Source organism: Myxocyprinus asiaticus, chromosome 29, assembly GCF_019703515.2.
Source record: "Myxocyprinus asiaticus isolate MX2 ecotype Aquarium Trade chromosome 29, UBuf_Myxa_2, whole genome shotgun sequence".
Taxonomy (NCBI): domain Eukaryota; kingdom Metazoa; phylum Chordata; class Actinopteri; order Cypriniformes; family Catostomidae; genus Myxocyprinus; species Myxocyprinus asiaticus.
Genome location: NC_059372.1, coordinates 19483549 through 19503506, shown reverse-complemented (window position 1 = coordinate 19503506; position 19958 = coordinate 19483549). Strand labels below are relative to the sequence as shown.

The following is a 19958-nucleotide window of genomic DNA, read 5'->3' as shown; positions in this document are numbered from 1 at the left end:
AAACATCTAAAAATCATTTTGAGATTGCAGTCAAAAATTGCAGTTTTGAACCACTTAAACGTTTTAGAAATTGTTATATTCATCCTTTAAATTAAACTTCCATGATTTTTTAAGATGATTAATTTCCTTTTTATTTTTCTCGGCCTGGAAATCACATTTCTGTCAATAGTACAGCATAAGGACTGGCTTACTTTGTACAAATGAGGCAGGCTGGTGAAGAGCGGACAAAAGAGGGTGAACTTTAACTTTGCACCTTTGAAGACACACTAGCATAATTGACATCAGGGGTTTCGATTGAGCACATTTCTAAGCATCAAACATACCTTTCAGTGCATAAAGGTTTCACAAATTAGATATCAGAAAGGTCGAACCTATTAAGCAACAATGCGACCCTGCAATCCTTGTATGTAATAGTAATAATGTAATTATGGAACAAGGAAGTCAAAGTTTATGTCCCTGAACTGTCACAATGCACCAAGAGAGAGAACTCATCTCTTTCGGTTCCTCCTTCACTCCTGCTTACAGGAAGCCTCTTTGTGTGTGTGTTGGTTTTTTGTGGTTACTAACAGGCTGGAAAGATCCAGACACCAGCGGCTGGTTGCTAACTGAGGACATAATCTGAATCGATTAGGTTACTCAAAGTTTCCAGATAAGGAGATGGGTTACTAATGGCTGCTTTTTGCTGCAATATTATTTTAAGTGACTCTTATTTTTAAGTGTGGTCTCTTGATGAAGGGAGGGTTTATATGTACGCAAGTTTCAACTGATGACTCGCGTTTATTATCTGAACAACAGAGCAGGTGAAGTTCTACTGTCGACCACTAGGGTGCAGCAAGGAGTCACACTTCTAAGAACAATGCAAAAGCAAAAACAAAGTAGTATCTTGGATACATCATTTATAGAATGAGGATAAAATAGTAAGACATAATTAATGCAGTGTGACAGATGTCACACATCTACACCACATTCTTCAGCTAGATTTAGTTTCAGCATCAACAAAAACAAAAAAGCTGAACACACTTGCAACAACACAAACTGTTACTGTGAAAAACACATTTAAAGGGATAGCTCACCCAAAAATTAAAAATAAATAATAAATGCTAAATATCTCAGTATGTGTTCCACTGAAGAATGTAAACCCTTCTGATAAGGATTTGGAACAAACTTGAGTAAATTTGAAGAGAAGAAAGAAAGAGGGAGGGAAATAAGCAGACAGAAGTCAGACTTACGGCATCTCTTACTTTGGGTCTGTGGTACGTATGGGCCCAGCAGTTTCACTCGTTTCTTTTCATAGCCTTTCTGTGTAATGTCACCTGTAGGGGAAAAAGAACACAATAATCCCCACATTAAGACACAAGATGTACATCTGTTTGAAATGTGACAGGAACACAGTCTACAACCACAGGTAGGTTGAGCTTCTCTTTAACGACGGGTGAACTCTGTATTTCATAATTAGCGTTGCTTGCTAAGGGCCAGTAAGTAACTACCTAGCACCCATTCAGAACACCCAAGCATCCAACTAGCAACACCCTGGCAACAACCAACAACACGCTTTTAGTGGAAACTTTTACACAGGCATGCACCAAAAATCTTGTTTCTGTGGGCTCAAGAAGGCTATTACTGGGTGGCGTTCTATTGTCTTGTGTACACTAAAATCTCACAACTAACATGTGTTCAGAACGAACATCTGAGCCAAAACCAAACTACAAAAGCATTTTGTCAAACCGTTGGACAGTGTTAGCTTGTAGGTGATGTCGCAGCTACCATGAAACTTCTTAAAAAATTGTGGAAAAACAAAGAGCAAAAAACAGAAGGATGGTCATGTGAGTCACAATCACATGGACCCACCTCCATCCTGTTCATTTTCTATTTTCTCTCTGAGCAGTTTTTGGCCTTGACAACCAATAATGCTGTGGGTAAAGTTAATGCCTAATGATTAATATAAATATATTTTTTCTTTAAATGTTGCACAAAATGAATTATCTTTTCTTTTTCTTTTTTTTTTGCAGGACCAGAAAACAATATTGGCAAGGCAAGTATGAATAGGAACTAATGGCTCGACCAGACCAGCAGAAAAAAAAATATATATTGTTGAGTCCTACACGTGCACACTCACACTCTATCTTAACACTTAAAGGGTTAGTTCACACAAAAATGAAAATTCTTTCACCATTTACTCACCCTTATGCCATCCCAGATGTGTATGATTTTATTTCTTCTGCAGAACACAAACAAATATTTTTAGAAGAATATCTCAGCTCTTCAGGTTCATACAATGCAAGTGAATGTCTTCTGAAGCGATCCTGTTGGTTTTGGAGGAGAACAGACCAAAATGTAACTCCTTTTTCATTCTACATCTTAACAGCTGCAATCATGATTTCAAGCTATCGCTCTGCGCATGAGTCAAGCACTAGGAAGTGTAATCGAGCTTGAAATCATGATCGTGACTTGAGACGGCAATGGCAAGTTGTACAGTGAAAGCATTCATATTTTGGTCTGTTCTCACTCAAAACCAACTGGATTGCTTCAGAAGACACCGATTAAACCACTGGGTCTTATGGATTACTTTTGTGCTGACTTTATCTGCTTTTTGAAGCTTCAAAGTCCTGATCACCATTCACTTGCATTGTATAGACCTATTGAGCTGAGATATTCTTCTAAAAATCTTTGTTTGTGTTCAGCAGAAGAAAGTAAGGCATACACATCTGGGATGGCTGGGAGTAAATGATCAGAGAATTTTAATTTTTGGGTGAACTAACCCTTTAATAGCCGTGTTTTTTTTTTGTTTTTTTTTTTACTATAAATTCTCCTCCCTGCTCAGTCAATCTCCATTTTAACTTTCACATTCTTCTTCTTGTGTTTTTGGTGATTCACATTCTTCATGCATATGCTCCCTACTGGGCAGGGAGAAGAATTTCTAGCAAAAATGGACTTAAATATTGATCTCTTTCTCACCCACCCCTATCATTTCACTTCTGAAGATATGGATTTAACCACTTTTATGTGCTTTTTGGAGCATCAAAATTTTGGCACCCATTCACTTGCATTGTGAGGACCTACAGAGCTGAGATATTCTTCATAAAAACCTTTGTTTGTGTTCTGCAGAAGACAGAAAGTCATACACATCTGGGATGGCATGAGGGTAAGTAAACGTTGAAAGAATTTTCATTTTTGGGTGAACTATACCTTTAAGTATATTGTCACCGAACTTGCCAAGTTGTGTATCCAGCGCACAACGGTAAAAATTGCGTGCACAGTAGAAATCAGTGTTAATTTCAATGGCAAGCTGGTCTCCAGAGTCTGATACCTCAGCTCGAGCTTTTCTCTTGTAAAATTGTCAGGGTGTGACGTTGGCACCATGGCAGTGTATTCATGTTAGATTTTAGGGCAGCGCTGTGAGGCTATTAGCCCAATGGTGGGAATGCAGATTGATTTTATTCTCGCGGCTCGAGGTCTGAGGCTATTGGCCCTGGCTTACCAGTTGATAGGCCTGGCTCGCACTGGCCCGATAGTGGAAAAGTGTCTAATATTAACTTCCAGCTATGGTCACTGGGGGCAGTGGTTCAGATTTCGGTAAGCACAGACCAATTTCAGCAGCAGAAATTGCAACCTCCTGTCGCCAAATTCATAATGTGATCAGTCTAAATATTGACAGGGCAAGTATGAACTACTGGCCTGACTGGACCAGCAGAAAAATAAATCTATTGTTAGGCCATGCACACACTCTCTCTCTCTTCCTCTTTCTCCTCTAAGCTGGGACAAACAAGTAGCTTTTAAACTCCAGAGACATACAGCTGAATGAGGTTCACACCTCATGACCTCCAGAGATTTTGAGGCAAGTTACGCAGCCAAAATGAGCTAACCAAAACCAGGAGTGACAGATCTGCAGGCGAATACTGTTTTTCTGAAGATAAGACTGGGCTCCTGGTACTTTTCTAAACCAGATCTGCTCCGTTTAGGAGACAGCTGTCAGCTTCAGGTGATAAGACTATACACAGTGGGGTTGGGTTGAATTCCTAAAAAAAAAAAAAAAAAAAAACTTCAAAAACGCAACATCTCAGTATGAACTGTGTGGACAAAGGGAGTGTAAAGGAGGCAGGTCAGAGGGGCCAAGTGAGCCAGTTCATCTGTTAGAGACTAGAGAGGGGGGAAAAAAAAGAAAGCAAACATCAGAACAGGGAGGCACAAAGAGAGAGTGTGAGACAGAGAGAGAGTGATGCCTCTTTCTGCAGTTGTATGAGAAGGGACAGGGCTGCATTGAGTGCAGAATTCATGCCTGGTTACTCTCTCTTTCTGCTTAAGAATGTGGCCTAGAAACACAACATCTCTTTCCTGCCCCCTCTACTCAGTGTGCAACAACTCTCACACACCCACACACATATACTTAATAAAAACCTCTTACAGCCGACCCAACTGCATTGTATATAATTGTAAAAGTCACTGCCACAATCAGGGTTCCCACTCTTTTCAAGGCACAATTTTCCAGGACATTTTCAGGACATTTTATGTGCCCAACAAGTGTAATATTTAAGCAAAAACAGATGTGTCCATTTAAATTGAGCTTTTATTTTGTCGTTTGTTTGTTTTTGACACTAGTTTCTCACCTCCAGAAAAGCAGTTTGCTCCATGACCCAGTGTGATTATTAATCCTTGTAAAGCTGTGTCTTCATTAAATAAATACATAGTCTGTATGTGCTGCGCACTTTAGAGTGCTCTCTGTCATCTCACACACAAGAGCATGTGTGATGATCATGATGAGGTTTTTTCGGTGTATGAATGTACGGCTCTACACATTCATTTTGAAGCACGCATCACTTGCAGATTATTTATTAAATTAAATCAGAGACTTTTTTAGTTTATCACACTAGGACATAGGGCTGCACAATTAATCAGAATTTAATCGTGATCACGATTTCTGCATGGTTAATTAAGCATAATCGCCTGTGATATTAGTGAGCTAGCAAACAGAAGGTGTCAGCCAGGTAAAGTTGCAAATTGTTGTTCATTTTCATTATAGGCTGTGTCTACGGATGACAGACCAAATCGCAAGCTCTTTCCTAGTACGTTTTCACCTCACCTGACCGGTCACACTCTCTTCAGAAATTCGCTACTGAGCAATCAATGTTTCTCTTTTGAGCACAAGCTGAAATACAGAACCGCACCGCAGATGTTTACGAGTCTCATATGTGCGACTCACGAGAATAATGATATGGCATTCTGTGCTTGATGCACATGAAATTAATTCCATCTCGTGCTTTGATAATGTATGTTTTCTATAGAACAGCTGTGCTCTGTGTTCGGTTCATGCATGTCGCTAATGTGCGCTGACCGGGTTATTTTTAAGCGCTACGCATTTACCTCAGTTGCACATTTGCCTAATTCCAAATATATTTGCCCATAACAAGTGTGTAACAAATCTAAAGTAACCCCATGGTACCAGGGTTGCGTGGAGCGAAGATGGGGCGAGAGCATTTCTCCACGTATGGAAGGAGCACAAAATGCCACTGTCACCTCTGCTGGTAACACAAAGAAACAACACTGTCTTCATTCAAAATAAAAGGCTTGATAAAATAATTAGGCTTCCTTCAAAATAGACGCTTGAGACTGTATAGCAATTCAGCATGCTCAATTATTACAGAAATATATTACTATTAGCTTATATATTACTGTAGGGTATGGGGATATAATAATAATAATAATAATAATAATAATAATAGTAATAATAATTTAAAGAATGGATCTTAAGAGGATGCAAGAGTAAACACCCGAATAACTGTTTCTATTAGCAGGAAAGAATGGGCAAAACATGCCTTAATTTTGGTGAAAAGGAATCATTTACTAGTTTGCAGTTCTAACAACTTGTTTAAAATGAGAGCTACTTATAATTTTATAAATCTTTTGGAATCAAGATCTAAGCAGTGGCAAAGGTATTTATTTATTTATTTTTGTTCAAACTGTGCAGCCCTGTAATAATGTTTTTCTCCAAATAACAGAATAATCGTGATTAATAATCATGTTTAAAATTGAGCAAAATAATCAAGATTATCATTTTCGCCATTATCGTGCAGCCCTACTAGGACATACCACAATTTTAATTTGATTAATTTTACATTCAAACATTAATTTTCATCCAAATATGTCATTCCACGACATTCTGCATTTTATTGCTAATGCCATTTTTATGACTAGATTCCGTAATTTCCACATACTACATGTGGTAACCACGGTATAAGCAGACTCCAATCGTTGAATGATTGAAAATTAATTCACATCCTGAGATATTAAGGCTGAATCACCATGCTACCAACCCAGTGTGAATTCATTTTGAAAACAATCAGTGGTCCGACTGTCATCGTTGTCTAATGTATAACTCACAGGGGTGCAAACTCATGAGGGTCGAAAAAATTGAGAGAATCACTGATCCACGTACATGTTTTCCGGAGTCATTTTTAGAATAAGCTAAAAGCACCAACTTAAGCTATTTTAATGATTCAAGAATAGCAAATTATCTTCACAATTGTGCAGAATTAGCTGCAAAAATAAAGGGTATTTTGGTGTGGCTTGCTTCTGTTTCACAAATCTGTTCAGTTTCATTAATTGATTAGTTCAGTGACCACTTCTGGAGATGCCACTAGGTCAAATGTGCAATGAGTGAGCCACTGAATCATTTTGAGATGTTCACGACTGAAATCTGCTCAGAGACTTTATCATATTTAAGCATTGTAAGAACAAAGCAGATGTACTGTATCATTTTCCTACAGCATTTAAACTGCTGAGCATGACTTGTATCAGAAAAGACAACAATAATGGCCTAATAATAATAATTTTCAGTTTCAATAATGTCCTTTGGTCATTTTAAAGCGCATTTCACAAGTTGAGTCGAGGCATCAACGCTCAGTTCAACGCCAGCATCAAGCGGCGCTTTGCCCTCCACATGACAAGCGTTGTAGAAAGCGTCATGGAGGGGCGAATTTACGAGCTTACCACGCAAGAAAGCAGGAGGTGTGCACAATAAACATTGAAAACATTTATTTGGAAGTAATGGCAATTGCTTTGAATGCAGAAAGTGCAAAGTAGAGCCCAACCGATATGAGATTTTTGAGACTGATACTGATACTGATTTTTAAGGGGGGGAAATTCACAGACTACCAAGATGGTGGCCGATATAGTTCATTTTTGAGCTGGAATGAAAACAGACCTTTTCTATGTGGATTGTGCACTGATTTTGCACTGATATGACTATGCAAAGGTACTCTGAAGACTGCTTTCTTGAATATTTTTATCAAAGAATATTTGACATTATTATACATTGTCAATAAATTCTAGAAATGAACACTGAGAAACTAAATAAATAAAAATATAATAAATAGCTAAATAAACATCAGTACTGTTAGTACAAGTCAATTGCTGACCATTTAAATAAAGAATAAATTAAAATTATAGCTAAATAAAAATCAGTACTGTATGTTTAGAATCAGTCAATGGCTGACCATTTAAATAAAGAATAAATTCAGATAAAATAAATTGCTAAATAAACATCAGTACTGTTTAGTATCAGTTAATGGCTGACCATTTAAATAAAGAATAAATACAAATAAAATAAATAGCTAAATAAAAACCAGTAGTACTGTTTAGTATCAGTCAAATGCTGACTATTTTAATACTGCCAGTCAATTAGGGAAAGGTTGTAAAACAAAAAGCATTTACACCTGCCGAGTCGAGAGATAAACAGCGACAGTGGTGTTACACCATATTCTGCTATACAAGTTCAGGGGAAACTTTCAACTTTCCAGACTTAAATATTACATTTTGTAAATGCAACGACTGGAATTGTTCGGTTGAAGGGGGTACCAAACTGCGAATCCTGATCAAAACAATTTGTTGAATACATGTTTACACATTAGCTTCCACTCAGCTGACAACAATGAAAGTAGCTATGTGGTTAGCTAGTTAGCTATAAGCTCGTTGTCATGAAGAGTAAAAGATGGACATTGTTTATTTACTTTCCAGCATTGAGTCTCACCAACTAGGTAACAATGTAGTGTGAAATCAACACTCAACAGACACAATCCACCACTGCACCATTGTCTGCTGAACTGCAAAAAGATGCTCTGATGCTTACCTTTCAATCTACAACATTACTGACAGCAATGACAAACTATAGCTGGCAAACATAGCAAACAGATGTGATAAACAAGAGTGACATGGTTGTCAGGGAGAGGGTTAACGTTATATTAGTTATATTGAAAAGTGAAAATTATAGGGTCATTGTTTATTAAGTTTTCAGTATGTATTTCACAAACTAGTTAGCAACTTTCCGTGAAGACACCGCTTAACCAAGTATATCAAGATGGTGCCGAGTATGGCTGTTGTGTTGCGAGTTCCGACCCAATACTGCAGTTTATTTTTTATGTTTTTTTGTCTTGGATGTTGTCTGCCTTATTGTCTATGATAGACAAACACTTTTGGACATTGGTTCTGCAATAGCACACCAAAAACCAGACTTTAAATACCTCAATGCCGACCCGCTGTTTTCAAACACTACAGCGGAGCCCTTTGTCTTGGCAGCCCGGACGCAGAAACGTAGCCGGAAAAGGGGAAGGAGAGCCGGCGTTCTCGTCAGACTAAGACGTCACGCAAATCGACCCCCGCTACCTAGCATTCTACTGGCAAATGTTCAGTCTCTAGACAACAAGCTCTACGAGCTGAGAGCGCAGATCTCTTTCCAATGAGAGACGAGGGACTGCTGAATTATCTGCCTTACAGAAACTTGGATGTCTGCGGAGATTCCAGACTCAGCCATCGAACCCGTGGGTTTCTCCGTGCACCGAGCGGACAGAGTGAAAGACCTCTCAGTTAAAAGCAGAGGTGGTGGTGTATGTTTTATGATCAACAAATCCTGGTGTGATCAGAGGAACTTACATTCTATCAAGTCTTTCTGCTCTCCTGATCTGGAATTTCTCATGCTTCTGTGTCGACCATTCTGGCTATCGAGGGAATTCACAATGGTCATTATCACAGCTGTGTACATCCCGCCACAAGCCGACACAGGCCGGGCACTCAAGGAACTGTATGGGAGTATAAGTGAGCAGGAAACCGCACACCCTGAGGCCACGTTCATTGTGACCGGGGACTTTAACAAAGCCAACTTCAAGTCAATACCACCGAAATACTACCAACACATCAGTTTCAACACACGAGGGGACTGGGTTTTGGACCATTGCTACTCTCCCTTCAGGGATGGCTACAAATTACAAATCCCTCCCCCGCCCACCATTTGGCAAATCGGACCACTCTTCTGTTCTGCTTCTGCCCGCTTACAGGCAGAAACTGAAACAGGAAGCACCCACCCTCAGAACGAACCAGTGCTGGTCGGACCAAACAGATTCTATGCTACAAGACTGTTTTGATCACGCAGACTGGGAGATGTTCCGATCCGCCTCTGATGACGACATCGAGGTCTACACTGATATCGTAACGTGTTTCATCAGGAAGTGCATAGAGGATGTAGTGTCTACCAAAACAGTACAGATCTACCCCAACCAGAAACCGTGGATTAATAGCGATGTTCGTGTGGCACTTAACGCGCAGACCTCCGCTTTTAATTCCGGGAACACGTAGGAGAAAAAAACAAGCCAGTTATGCCCTCCGCAAAACTATCAGAGCAGCCAAACACCAGTACAGTGACAAGATTGAAAGACAGTTCAACACCACCGACTCTAGAAACATGTGGCGGGGAATTAATATAATTACGGACTTCAAAGGGAATAAAAACTCCGCCGTGAACACCGCTGCCTCTCTCCCGGATGAGCTTGATACTTTTTATGCTCGTTTCCAGGGAAATAACAACGCCCTCGCGGAGAGAGCTCTCGCGGCCAAAGCTACAGAGGTTAGTACACTCTCCGTATCTGTAGCGGATGTAAACCGATCCTTCCGACGGGTGAACATCCGAAAAGCCGCGGGTCCAGGTGGCATTCCGGGCCGCATCATCAGTTTGTGTATTTGACTCTATTCCGAGTCCAGATCTTTACCATGTTTTTGTACATGTAACGAAAACCTTGCTAGCAACACAGTTTTATTATACTAAGATATTTTCCAGGACAAATCATTATTTTCTAGGATATTTAGGTATTTTTAAAATTTTCCATGAATTTTCCATGACTGGAAAATTGCATTGCAAAATTCCATGTTTTCCAGGATGCGTGGGAACCCTGCACAATGCTAGGGTGTTGTATGTGGTTGCCAAAGCGTTGCTATGTGGTCAGCATTGCTAAGGTGTTCTGAGTGATTTTCAGAGCATTGCTATGCGATTGATAAGGTGGTTGCAAGGGCATTACTAAGTAGTTGCTATTATGTTCCAAGTCGTTTTTAAATAGTTGTTGTGTGGTTGAAATTACATTTTGGCATTTTACTTACAGGCCCATAGGCCCATCCTCTCTATGATATTCTGGGCCTTAGATGTGGCTTGGGTCCCTGCTTCAGTTCAAGTCTATGAAATATTTTTTGCCCACTTTATCGTCCACCAGGCAAAAAACATAAGTCTGATCCCTCAGAAAAGACCTTTACTTTAGCAAGCACCTCTAAAAAACTGCATCAAGCAACAAATCTGAATGAAGCTTCCATAAAAACACTGCACTTCACACACACAAAAGTATATGAGTGTGTAAAGCTGCTTTTTGCATACGGGCAGAGTGCTGGGCATATGGAGGAATAGCTGACTGGAGGCTCATTGTGTGTGTGGGTGATGTGGGAGACTGATGTAATGCTGGGAGGGCAACTAGGTCACACACACACACACACACACATTCACAGAGCAGAGTCTGTGCTCGCACAACAACAGACCCGCACAAACTGGCAGTGCCACTCTAGCACTGAGGGCGCTTTGTGCCCACTCACTTTCCTCTAAAGATCTCTCTATTCTTCTTTTCTTTCTCACTTGCTTTCATCTATTAACCTGCAGTGCCACTCACCAATATGCACAATCACAGGGGCATGCGGATAACTCATGTTTCTGTCTGTAATAGACAGGTGCATCGGCTAGGCTGATAAATCGGCCGATATTTGGTCATTTTGAGATTATCACCTCAGCCAATAACTATGGTTGATTGGTCAATCAACAGAAGTGCTCATTCTGTCTACAGTCAGTTACAAAATCTGCCGATCGCCTTGTCAATGTATAGTACGCATTTTCTATTTTCAAATATTTTTTGAGTAGGGCTGGGTATCGATACAGATTTCCAGATTTTATTTCAAACGGATTCACAAGCTCTTCATCAGATTTGGTTTGATTCCGATACAAATTGATTCTGATTCATTTCGTTAAATTCAGTTATAATGTCCACTTTGCTTGCATTTGAAAGAAATTAAAATACTAATACTGTAAATTACACACGGATCTTCTAACTGTGGATTTTTTAATCAGGGGTACCATCATTTCATCCAAACAGTCACTGTAGCCAAGTGGATAAAATATTTTGAAGGCATTGAATAAAAATCTATTTTAAAATAAAGTTTCCCCAGTTTTTTACTTGACCACATGAGGGAAAGAGATATAATCATTTTCATTGATATGCACTTTTATTATATACTGTATATTTGAAATACAATGATACCTAGTAGCTTAAAAAAATAATTATTTACCTTTATATATTTTTACTTAAACATTTTTTGCGAGTTAACAAGGTGTGTAAAAACTACACGTATTTTTTGGAACCCAGTTGAATATTGCATAATCCTAAATTATTACTGTTTGACCCAGTCAAGTTTATTATTATAATATAATACTGAATTATTATTATTTAGATTTGTTTTATATAAAAGTAATATATTTTTGTCTAATATATTTACTTCACCTTCCTCTGGAGCTTTTATTTCGACAATGAAAGTGCAGTGTGTCGATTACAATGTTCTGCATCTGGTGAAACGCTGTCATCTCCTCCTTTTCTGTTATACTGTGCCGCCTTTGTACATTTGTATAATAACTTGTAGCAATAACTAAAGTTTGGAATCGTGCGAATGTTTGAATCTGCAGTACTTTTCTTTCACAATGCATGTGAACTGCTCTAAAAGTGCAAAAAATGTGAGCTCATTAAACCCCTTGCATGCACAGAACAGTACGTTACCCAATTATTCTGAAGCGCACACCATTTTATCTGTCTTTAATCACAGCCTTTTGCAGTTTTAAAATCACAAATGAACATATTGCCATTTTGGTGTTATTTTGATTATTTGTGCAGCCCTGAAGGATCGTGAAATTAATCTACTGATGTGCTCTTTACGAAACTTAATGGCCAAATAAAAAGCACATTAAAATCATTGTGATATTCACGATATTGCTTAATTTGATGTCGTCAGCAAAATCACTGTGATTATATACTTAATATTCGATATATCTCCAAGCCCTAATAATTTGCCATAATTACTTTTGTCCAATTAATTTTAATAACTTAACCATGACTTTTCTGGTAATTTGTGATTTTTATTTATTTATTCATTTTTATAGAGATTATTCTCACAAAGAGTAGTTTCAAACCAATGAAATATTTAAACGGCAAAGCATTAGTCAATTATATTTACTACAGAAAATTTCATGAAATTCCAAAACTGGAAAGCACATTTTTTTTAAATTCCTTTATATTTCCAGGTTTTCCATGAGTACCTTGATATATTTACATTATATTGGCCACCCTACTCTCAAAATATCAGTATCAGCTTTTAAAAAAAAACATGTCGGTCAACCACTAGTCTCAAACACTAAAGAATCATGTGAAGGGTATGCTCCAACACATAGCTAATTGGTTGACGTAAACGAGAGATAAAAGGTGAAATAACTTTAGTCCATTGTGACGGCTATGATGTCTCATACAAGTGTGTGTGTGTAAGGGTCAGTGCACAGGATATGAGCATTACCCCACCCAGTGTGGCCTGCCAAAAGTGGTCGCAGTGTATTCATGGGGTGGAATGTGCTGATTGGATGAAGGCCAGGGCCAACTGGCCAGAACCGGCCAGTTCCCTTCAGAACTCAAAACACAGACTCCACACTTCATACTGAACAGGCACACAATCACACTGTCATAGTTTAAAGGGATAGCTCCCCCCAAAATTTGAATTATTCCATAATTTACTTGTCAAACCAAACCCTTATGACTTTCTTTCTTGCATGGAACTCAAGAGATGTTTATTAGAATTAGAATTTTCATTTTTGGGTGATCTATACCTTTAATTCTCTGGTGTTTATGTTTCAACAAATATCTGGTCAACATCCAAAGCATTATCTGTGTCAGTGTGTCAGCACATGAATTTACCCTCCAAGCCTGTCAAGATCTGTGTGTGTGTCTGAGATTGTGTTTATCGCTCGCATGGCTCAGGCAGAGCCAGTAACAGAGGAAATGATAAACTTGTGAGGCTTCCTGGTCTATCGGGCCCCAGGGTAACCGGAAAACCCCATGAGCACAAGAGAGGAAGTTCAATGAGAACACACACTAGAAAGTGAGGGCAAAAACAAAGAACCCAGCTAAGAGGGTGCTGAATACCCCACCGCAGGAGTGCTGTGTGTTTTTCTCAGGTTGCTAGGCTTCAGACTTCTGCGGACTCTAAAATGAGCAGAATGGTTCCAGGGAAGACAGAAATTAAATAACTTGCCTGATGATTTTTCATAATCCAGCCCATGCAGTACATAACTCCCCATTGCTGTAGAGTGGAACAGCTAACAGTTCTCATTCTGCATCATTTAATCAGTTGCTGAGGTGATTTTCTCCTCTGTCTCCTGCTGTGACCTGATGTCCGATTTACAAACTAATCTTCTTTCGAAACAGTTCTTTGTAATTTTATATACAATAAAGTGACTTGGCGGCAACCAGTGATTAAATCGCTGTAAGTGTGAAGGCCCCTTAAGGGAGAACTTTGGTATTAAGTTATAAAAATAGCTAAGCTGTAAAAATAGCTAAACCATGTGGCTCGATTGTGCCTGTAGAGAGTCGCGATGAAGCAATTTTTTGACAGTGCCTCACCTGCCAAAGTTTAAGGAGTGGGTGGATGACGTAAAGCGATTGACCGAGGTTAGTTACGTTGATATCATTATCTAATTCGAGTTAAGACAGCCAACAACTGCACAAGTTGAGCCTGAACTTATTCTTCCACCAACTAACACTTAAAATGATTGTTGCACTCCATCTGGAATGCTCGCATTAGTAGTTTTTACATTGCTTCTTATGAAGACCAGAACCAGAAAACAGTCCAGCGGCAATTAGAATCATCATGGCAGCACCCACTGATTTGTCAGGAAAACTGTGGATAAACACCACAACATATGACATGATCTTTTTATTTTTCTTGATTCAGAACAAAGTGTTTGTAAATCATTCAAACCTAAAGAGGTGTTCCCACAGCGATTTTCAGTGACACGAAAGTCTTTAATTTTCAATTACAGTTGCCAATTTAAGGCGACATGAGCAACAGTGACTGTTGGCAATACAACGAAGTTGTGCTACCACCAATGGTATTGCTCAAGCGATCCACTCCTTAAACAGTTGGATATAGCAGTCCAGGAGAAATGGATATGAGCAACTCCAGCAATTTAACTACGGTCAGTGTGTACACCCTTTAAGGGAGAACTCTGGTAGTTAAACTGTCAGGAGCCATAAACTACATTTGACACAATCTATATAATCTAATTGGAAATTAGTTAAGTTGATATCAATATGTGATAGTGATAAAAAACTGTATTTATATATTTTACAACAAATTTGTTTTGAAATGCCTCGCAGGGCATTCTGGAAACTCTTTTGAGTAAGAGCTTCAACAAATTGATGAATAATTTTTTTAACAGGTTTTTTGAAAGAACTGTCTGAAGAACGAACTGATTCCTTAAAATGAATCAGACTTTCCAGTGCTAGGCCAAACTAAAGCCTTAAATGTCTGTTCCCCTCAATGAAAAGACTCAACAAGGCTCTGTGTATACAGTGTCCACTGATTTAAGAGGACCCTTTATAAAAACCCTCACACAGCTGTTTAACAGCCGTTCAGAAATACTCATAATAACAGAGTGCCAGAAGAACAAGTGTCCTGTAGGCAGGAATATACTGCTGCATATTTGACTACGGCCACAATTGGGCCAAATTTAGCTTCTGACGCATGTCACAGGCTGTAGAGGTTAACCCAGAGAATCAGCTCTAAGACAATGTGACAAGCCGGTGCACATATTAACAGACTTAAAGGACCCAACTAAGCAGATGGTATGAGTGGAATAAAACATGGATATGAGAACACCCACATACACACATAGCCTCAGCCCACTTTAAATCCATACTTTAACCATATGGTGTGGTGTTTGGCAATAGGCCTTCATTGCTTCATTACTTTCGAATTAACAAAATGATCGAGGTTGTTATTTGTTGATGCACACATGCAGGCCCATAAGATATTTGTGAGTGTTTCAAAGGAGCAAGCAGTCAGATTTCATAAAGCTAAGGCTTCCACAATAGAAATGTGGGGAAAAGTTCAGCAAAAAAGAAGGACTTTAATGCATATAGACGTAATGCATACTATGTTGGCAATTCTAATTCTAAGCCTTTTTTTGTGCATCAAGGTGTATATTTGTATTGTATAACCAACTGAGGAAAGGGTGAATGTGTAAGGGGGTGGGGGTTGAATTGGATTTGATTTAATTGTAAATAGGTGACAAGCTTCGTGTTTCATTTGTGCTGGTTACTGAAAATAAAAACAGTTAGTGGATGTGTTTGGATCCCAAGATACTCCACCATGCTCGTCTTATTCCAAGTCCAAAATTAACACTCAACAAGCAACAAATGCAGTCAACTTTGGCTTTGGCGAGTATAAATAAAATGGTGTTACTGGCCAATTGGCTGGTAAATTTATTAGGACCTTGAACATAATGCATGTATTATGTTTGACCCACTCTACCACTAATCCTCTCTCACCATCAGAAGATATCCAAATATCAGAGTTCTGTCTGAAATCCAAAACCATTCAATATTAACAGCTTGTTATGTTCACTCTTCTACCAGCGCAACAGCTAGGCATAGGCAGCAGGGCAATAAAACAGAAGGCAGGGGACGAACTGATGGTAAAAATGAAGAGATTTTATTAACCAACCTTAGTTGCGTGTTTCTCAATGCTTAGTCCGACTTGTCTACCCAGCACAAATTCAACAAGCGTTATTATACAAATCAAAGACAATGGAAAATTACTGCGTCACAACATCGTTCTTTTGACGTTAAAGACCTTGAAATACAGACAATTCCATATCTCGAACTTGTGAAGACAATACAGCACATAACATTAGATTGAACAGAAATAATGCATAGCAAGAGCAAGAAACAATATAAAATAAGTAAAAATTAATATATAAAATTAATGAGACATGAGTAAATATATAAGAAAATAATATTAAAGAAATAAAGAACAGAATAAATTAAGTACAACAGATGTTTGCTCTCTTGAAACCGCACACATTCAGGTTGCTTTTAAAACTCAAATTAGACTTTTAGATCCTAAATGTCTCCTTCTTAACCATACATATAAACCTTTGATTACAATTACTGAATACAAATTTATAAATACAAATTTTTATTAAAAAAGCCTACAAGAGTAAGATGATAAACACTCCTGACACTACAACTGTTAGAAATGCCAAATGTCCCACTCAAATGTGAAGAGACCATGATCTAGTGTACACTACATGACTCAAGCTCATCTCCTTTGATGTTTTGAGTCGGCGACTGGCGAACAGAATGTGCGCACTCCTGCCATAGGCAGAGACTAGTCGCAGACGCTACGAGAGTTTTCAAAACCGCTTGATATCTAGACGTCTTGTCATCAGGTGTGCTAACTTTCCTGACGAGCGAGAGAACCACAATGAGTCACAGCCAGTTAAGTATAGGGGAGAGCAAGATATTAGGAAGCAGAAGACAAAAAATAATTAGGAAATAAAATGAAACCTCAGCCACATCTCCCTACCCACTGTCTTTAGTATTTTCAGCTGTTTTTTCTTACATTTATCCTTTTGCAAATAGCAAAATGGGCATGAGCCTTTCTTTCATGTTTGTTGAAAGAGTTGATGTATTGGGTAGGAGGAGGCAAAAATAATAACAAAATAAAATAAAACCTCCTACTCTCGGTTTTTATTATTATCAGCTGTTTTTGAGCCATTCTTTCATTTTTGTTGACATGTTATTAAGAATAAACTGTGTGAGTTTGTGAATGAATTTTGTAATCTAAATTTTAAGATGCATTTTGGGTGATCCTTTTGAAATGAGACTACACTAAAGGTAGCCGTAACGGCCGGTTTTTCACTGGTTATGTGTGGATTTAAAAGGAAAATAAGGACATTTTTAAAAAGCGAATGCATGAACATGCACAATAGGGACAGATTTGAGAATCACTCACATTAAAAGCTCAATTACAGGTACTGAACCATTTTTAGAGCTTTCTCTTCATTTACATTTTTGCACTTTATTATGATTTAGTAATACAACGACGTAATAACTGATGTATATCCTCGAAACTAATGTATGATTCTCTCCTCAAAATCCAAACACAAGTAGTCAAAAGAGATGACCAGGTTTAACAGTGATGTCTTGCTTGTACATTTGTGATCGGATCACCCAAAACACATCTTAATACCAGTGTACACATGGTCTCAGTCGGAGACAAATAGTCGTGTAGTTGATATACTACAGTCCTGTAGAGCTCGCACCAGCACAACAAAAAACAGGATTGAGTCGCAGGTTGCCGACCACAAGTCGTGTATTGTACACTTGGCTTTAGCTACCTGTACATGTATAACATTGGCTAGACTGTTGACTGCAATTCCGGTATTGTTTGGAATGCACGAAGAACACTGCTGTAATTACCTTGCATGTCCCTACCTGGGAGGCTAATAGTATATCAAGATTACAATATTTTATAAAACAACATTGCAAGAATGATAGTCTGACTCACTCTGAGTGAAATGATTGTCTAATAATGAAGGAAGTGTTGTGCTTCCATAGACGTACAGTTTATTGCATGGAGAGAAGAAAAAGGTGCCATGAAAGTGTTTGGTGACTGAGACAAACATTCTGCTTATTATTATAGCACCAAAATATATTTTTTGATTTAAAATGCATTCAAAAAATGTATGGGCTGTACATTTTCTCAATTCCATTGCCATTGGCAGGTGTGGCAGTTACTTTTGGACCCTCAGCACATACAAGCACACTCATGGTCAAACACAACTTTGGCCAAAAAGGGCTAAATTGCTGCTCATTTTCCCCCTTGCAACTAGACCACAACATGTGCAGTGAGCAGCATGTGCACAGCTTACTACTGTGGTAAGTTTTGTAAGATAGGGTGTCTGTTGCCGACATCACTTCCTGTTAGCTTATTCAATACATGCCTACTACCACAACCACCTCTGCCCCACATGCAAACCACCTGCCACCTAATGAGCAAAGCAAATGCCTGCTGATTCTCATTTAAAACCACTCTCGTGAAGTGTGTTCATGAAGGAGAGTCTACAGCACTTAAACATAAAATGGGTGCAGCTGTTATAGGAATCGATCCTGATTCTGTTTGTTAGTCTGTGCTGTAGGTCAAGGATTTGATAGTGGTAAAGCGATGATTTGAACTAAAGTAAGGAGCAGAATTATTGGATGACAAAGGATGAAATCTGTAAATATTCACACAATTCACTGATTTACTTATTCATTTCATTATAATATTAAATCTTAAATAATCTTAAGTAAATAAAGTATAATATAGTATTTCATATTAAGTAAATATCAAATTACAATACAAAGTAAAGCTTGCATTATCCAATCCTACACTCAGTGACAGTCTAAAACTTCCATAAAATTTTGATTTTGCTCTTCATGTATATCGCGATATGTACATTTACATGTGTGCAGCGTGGGCTTATCTATCAGTGGGCAGGGCTTCACGTGAGACTGAGAGAATTTAAGAAATATGGACAGAGTTTTTATTAGGGATGCACCGATACCACTTTTTCTCTTCCGATCTGATTCCGATATCTGAAATCTCAGTATCGGCCGATACTGATCAGATACCAGTGTTGTTTTTTTCATAATCACTTATAATATCTATACCTCACTGAGTGATGCTAATTATATGTAAAGAAACGCAAATCTTTAACTACATATTATTTCATTATAAATGTACAAACTATTAAGAAAAACTTTACTGTTAACTAGTCTACTGGATAATGCTGCAGCAAAATTAACAGTAATTCCAGTCTAAGTGAAAAAAAACAAAAAACAAAAAAATCGCGGTCAGCCAAGCAAATTCGTCAAACACGTTTGGTGCTTCATAAGCGCTTAATATGCTTCTCATCTGACATGCGCATCCGTGTTTCTTGTGCATGTCACGCACACTATCTCTGGAGCACGGAAGTGTGCGCAAGTCCAGCAGGCTTACCGATATTTGTACTCCACAGACAGGAGAGCGCAGAGCGTGATCACTCACATCACTCAAACATTTTTGACCCAGGAAAAACCCTGATTGGAGAAAAACATCTCCACAGAACTGGAAGACTCCCAAACAAGTCATGAAAATGGAGAAGAGCTTGTTATTAAAACAGGTGCGACATCTGTGGGGTAGGTTCACGAAAGCCAACACAGAGCAGAAAAAATTAATCTGCAAACTCGTAATACAAGCAATTTGTTTTACCTCTCAAATGAAGCAAGAAAAAGAATGTATGAAAGCCAAAAGATGTGCTCCACATTAATTTGGTCATAATCTTTTTTGCAAGTGTTTATTTATTTAATGCAATGCAACAAAGAAAATAATGCACAAGTAAAAAAAAATCCAACGATAACACAAACTTCTTGCAGAAAACATCCAACATTATGTATTTTCGTTGGAATTTGTTTTACTTATGCAGGGCTCCAGACTAAAAAAAAGACGTAGGAGCCATTGGCTTCTGAACTGAAACATTAAGG

The 19958-nt window shown here is 38.4% G+C and overlaps 1 protein-coding gene across 2 annotated transcripts in view; it reads right to left on the bottom strand.

The window, feature by feature from the left end:
- LOC127419814 (disco-interacting protein 2 homolog B-A-like) overlaps positions 1–19958 on the bottom strand; it is a 102770-nt gene that overhangs the window by 32949 nt on the left and 49863 nt on the right. Inside the window, exon 2 of one of the 2 annotated variants that reach the window (XM_051661566.1) lies at positions 1230–1313. In XM_051661566.1, the coding sequence (XP_051517526.1) occupies positions 1230–1313 (84 nt within the window). The remainder of the gene's footprint in view (positions 1–1229; positions 1314–19958) is intronic. The other variant, XM_051661567.1, reaches the window with a different exon arrangement.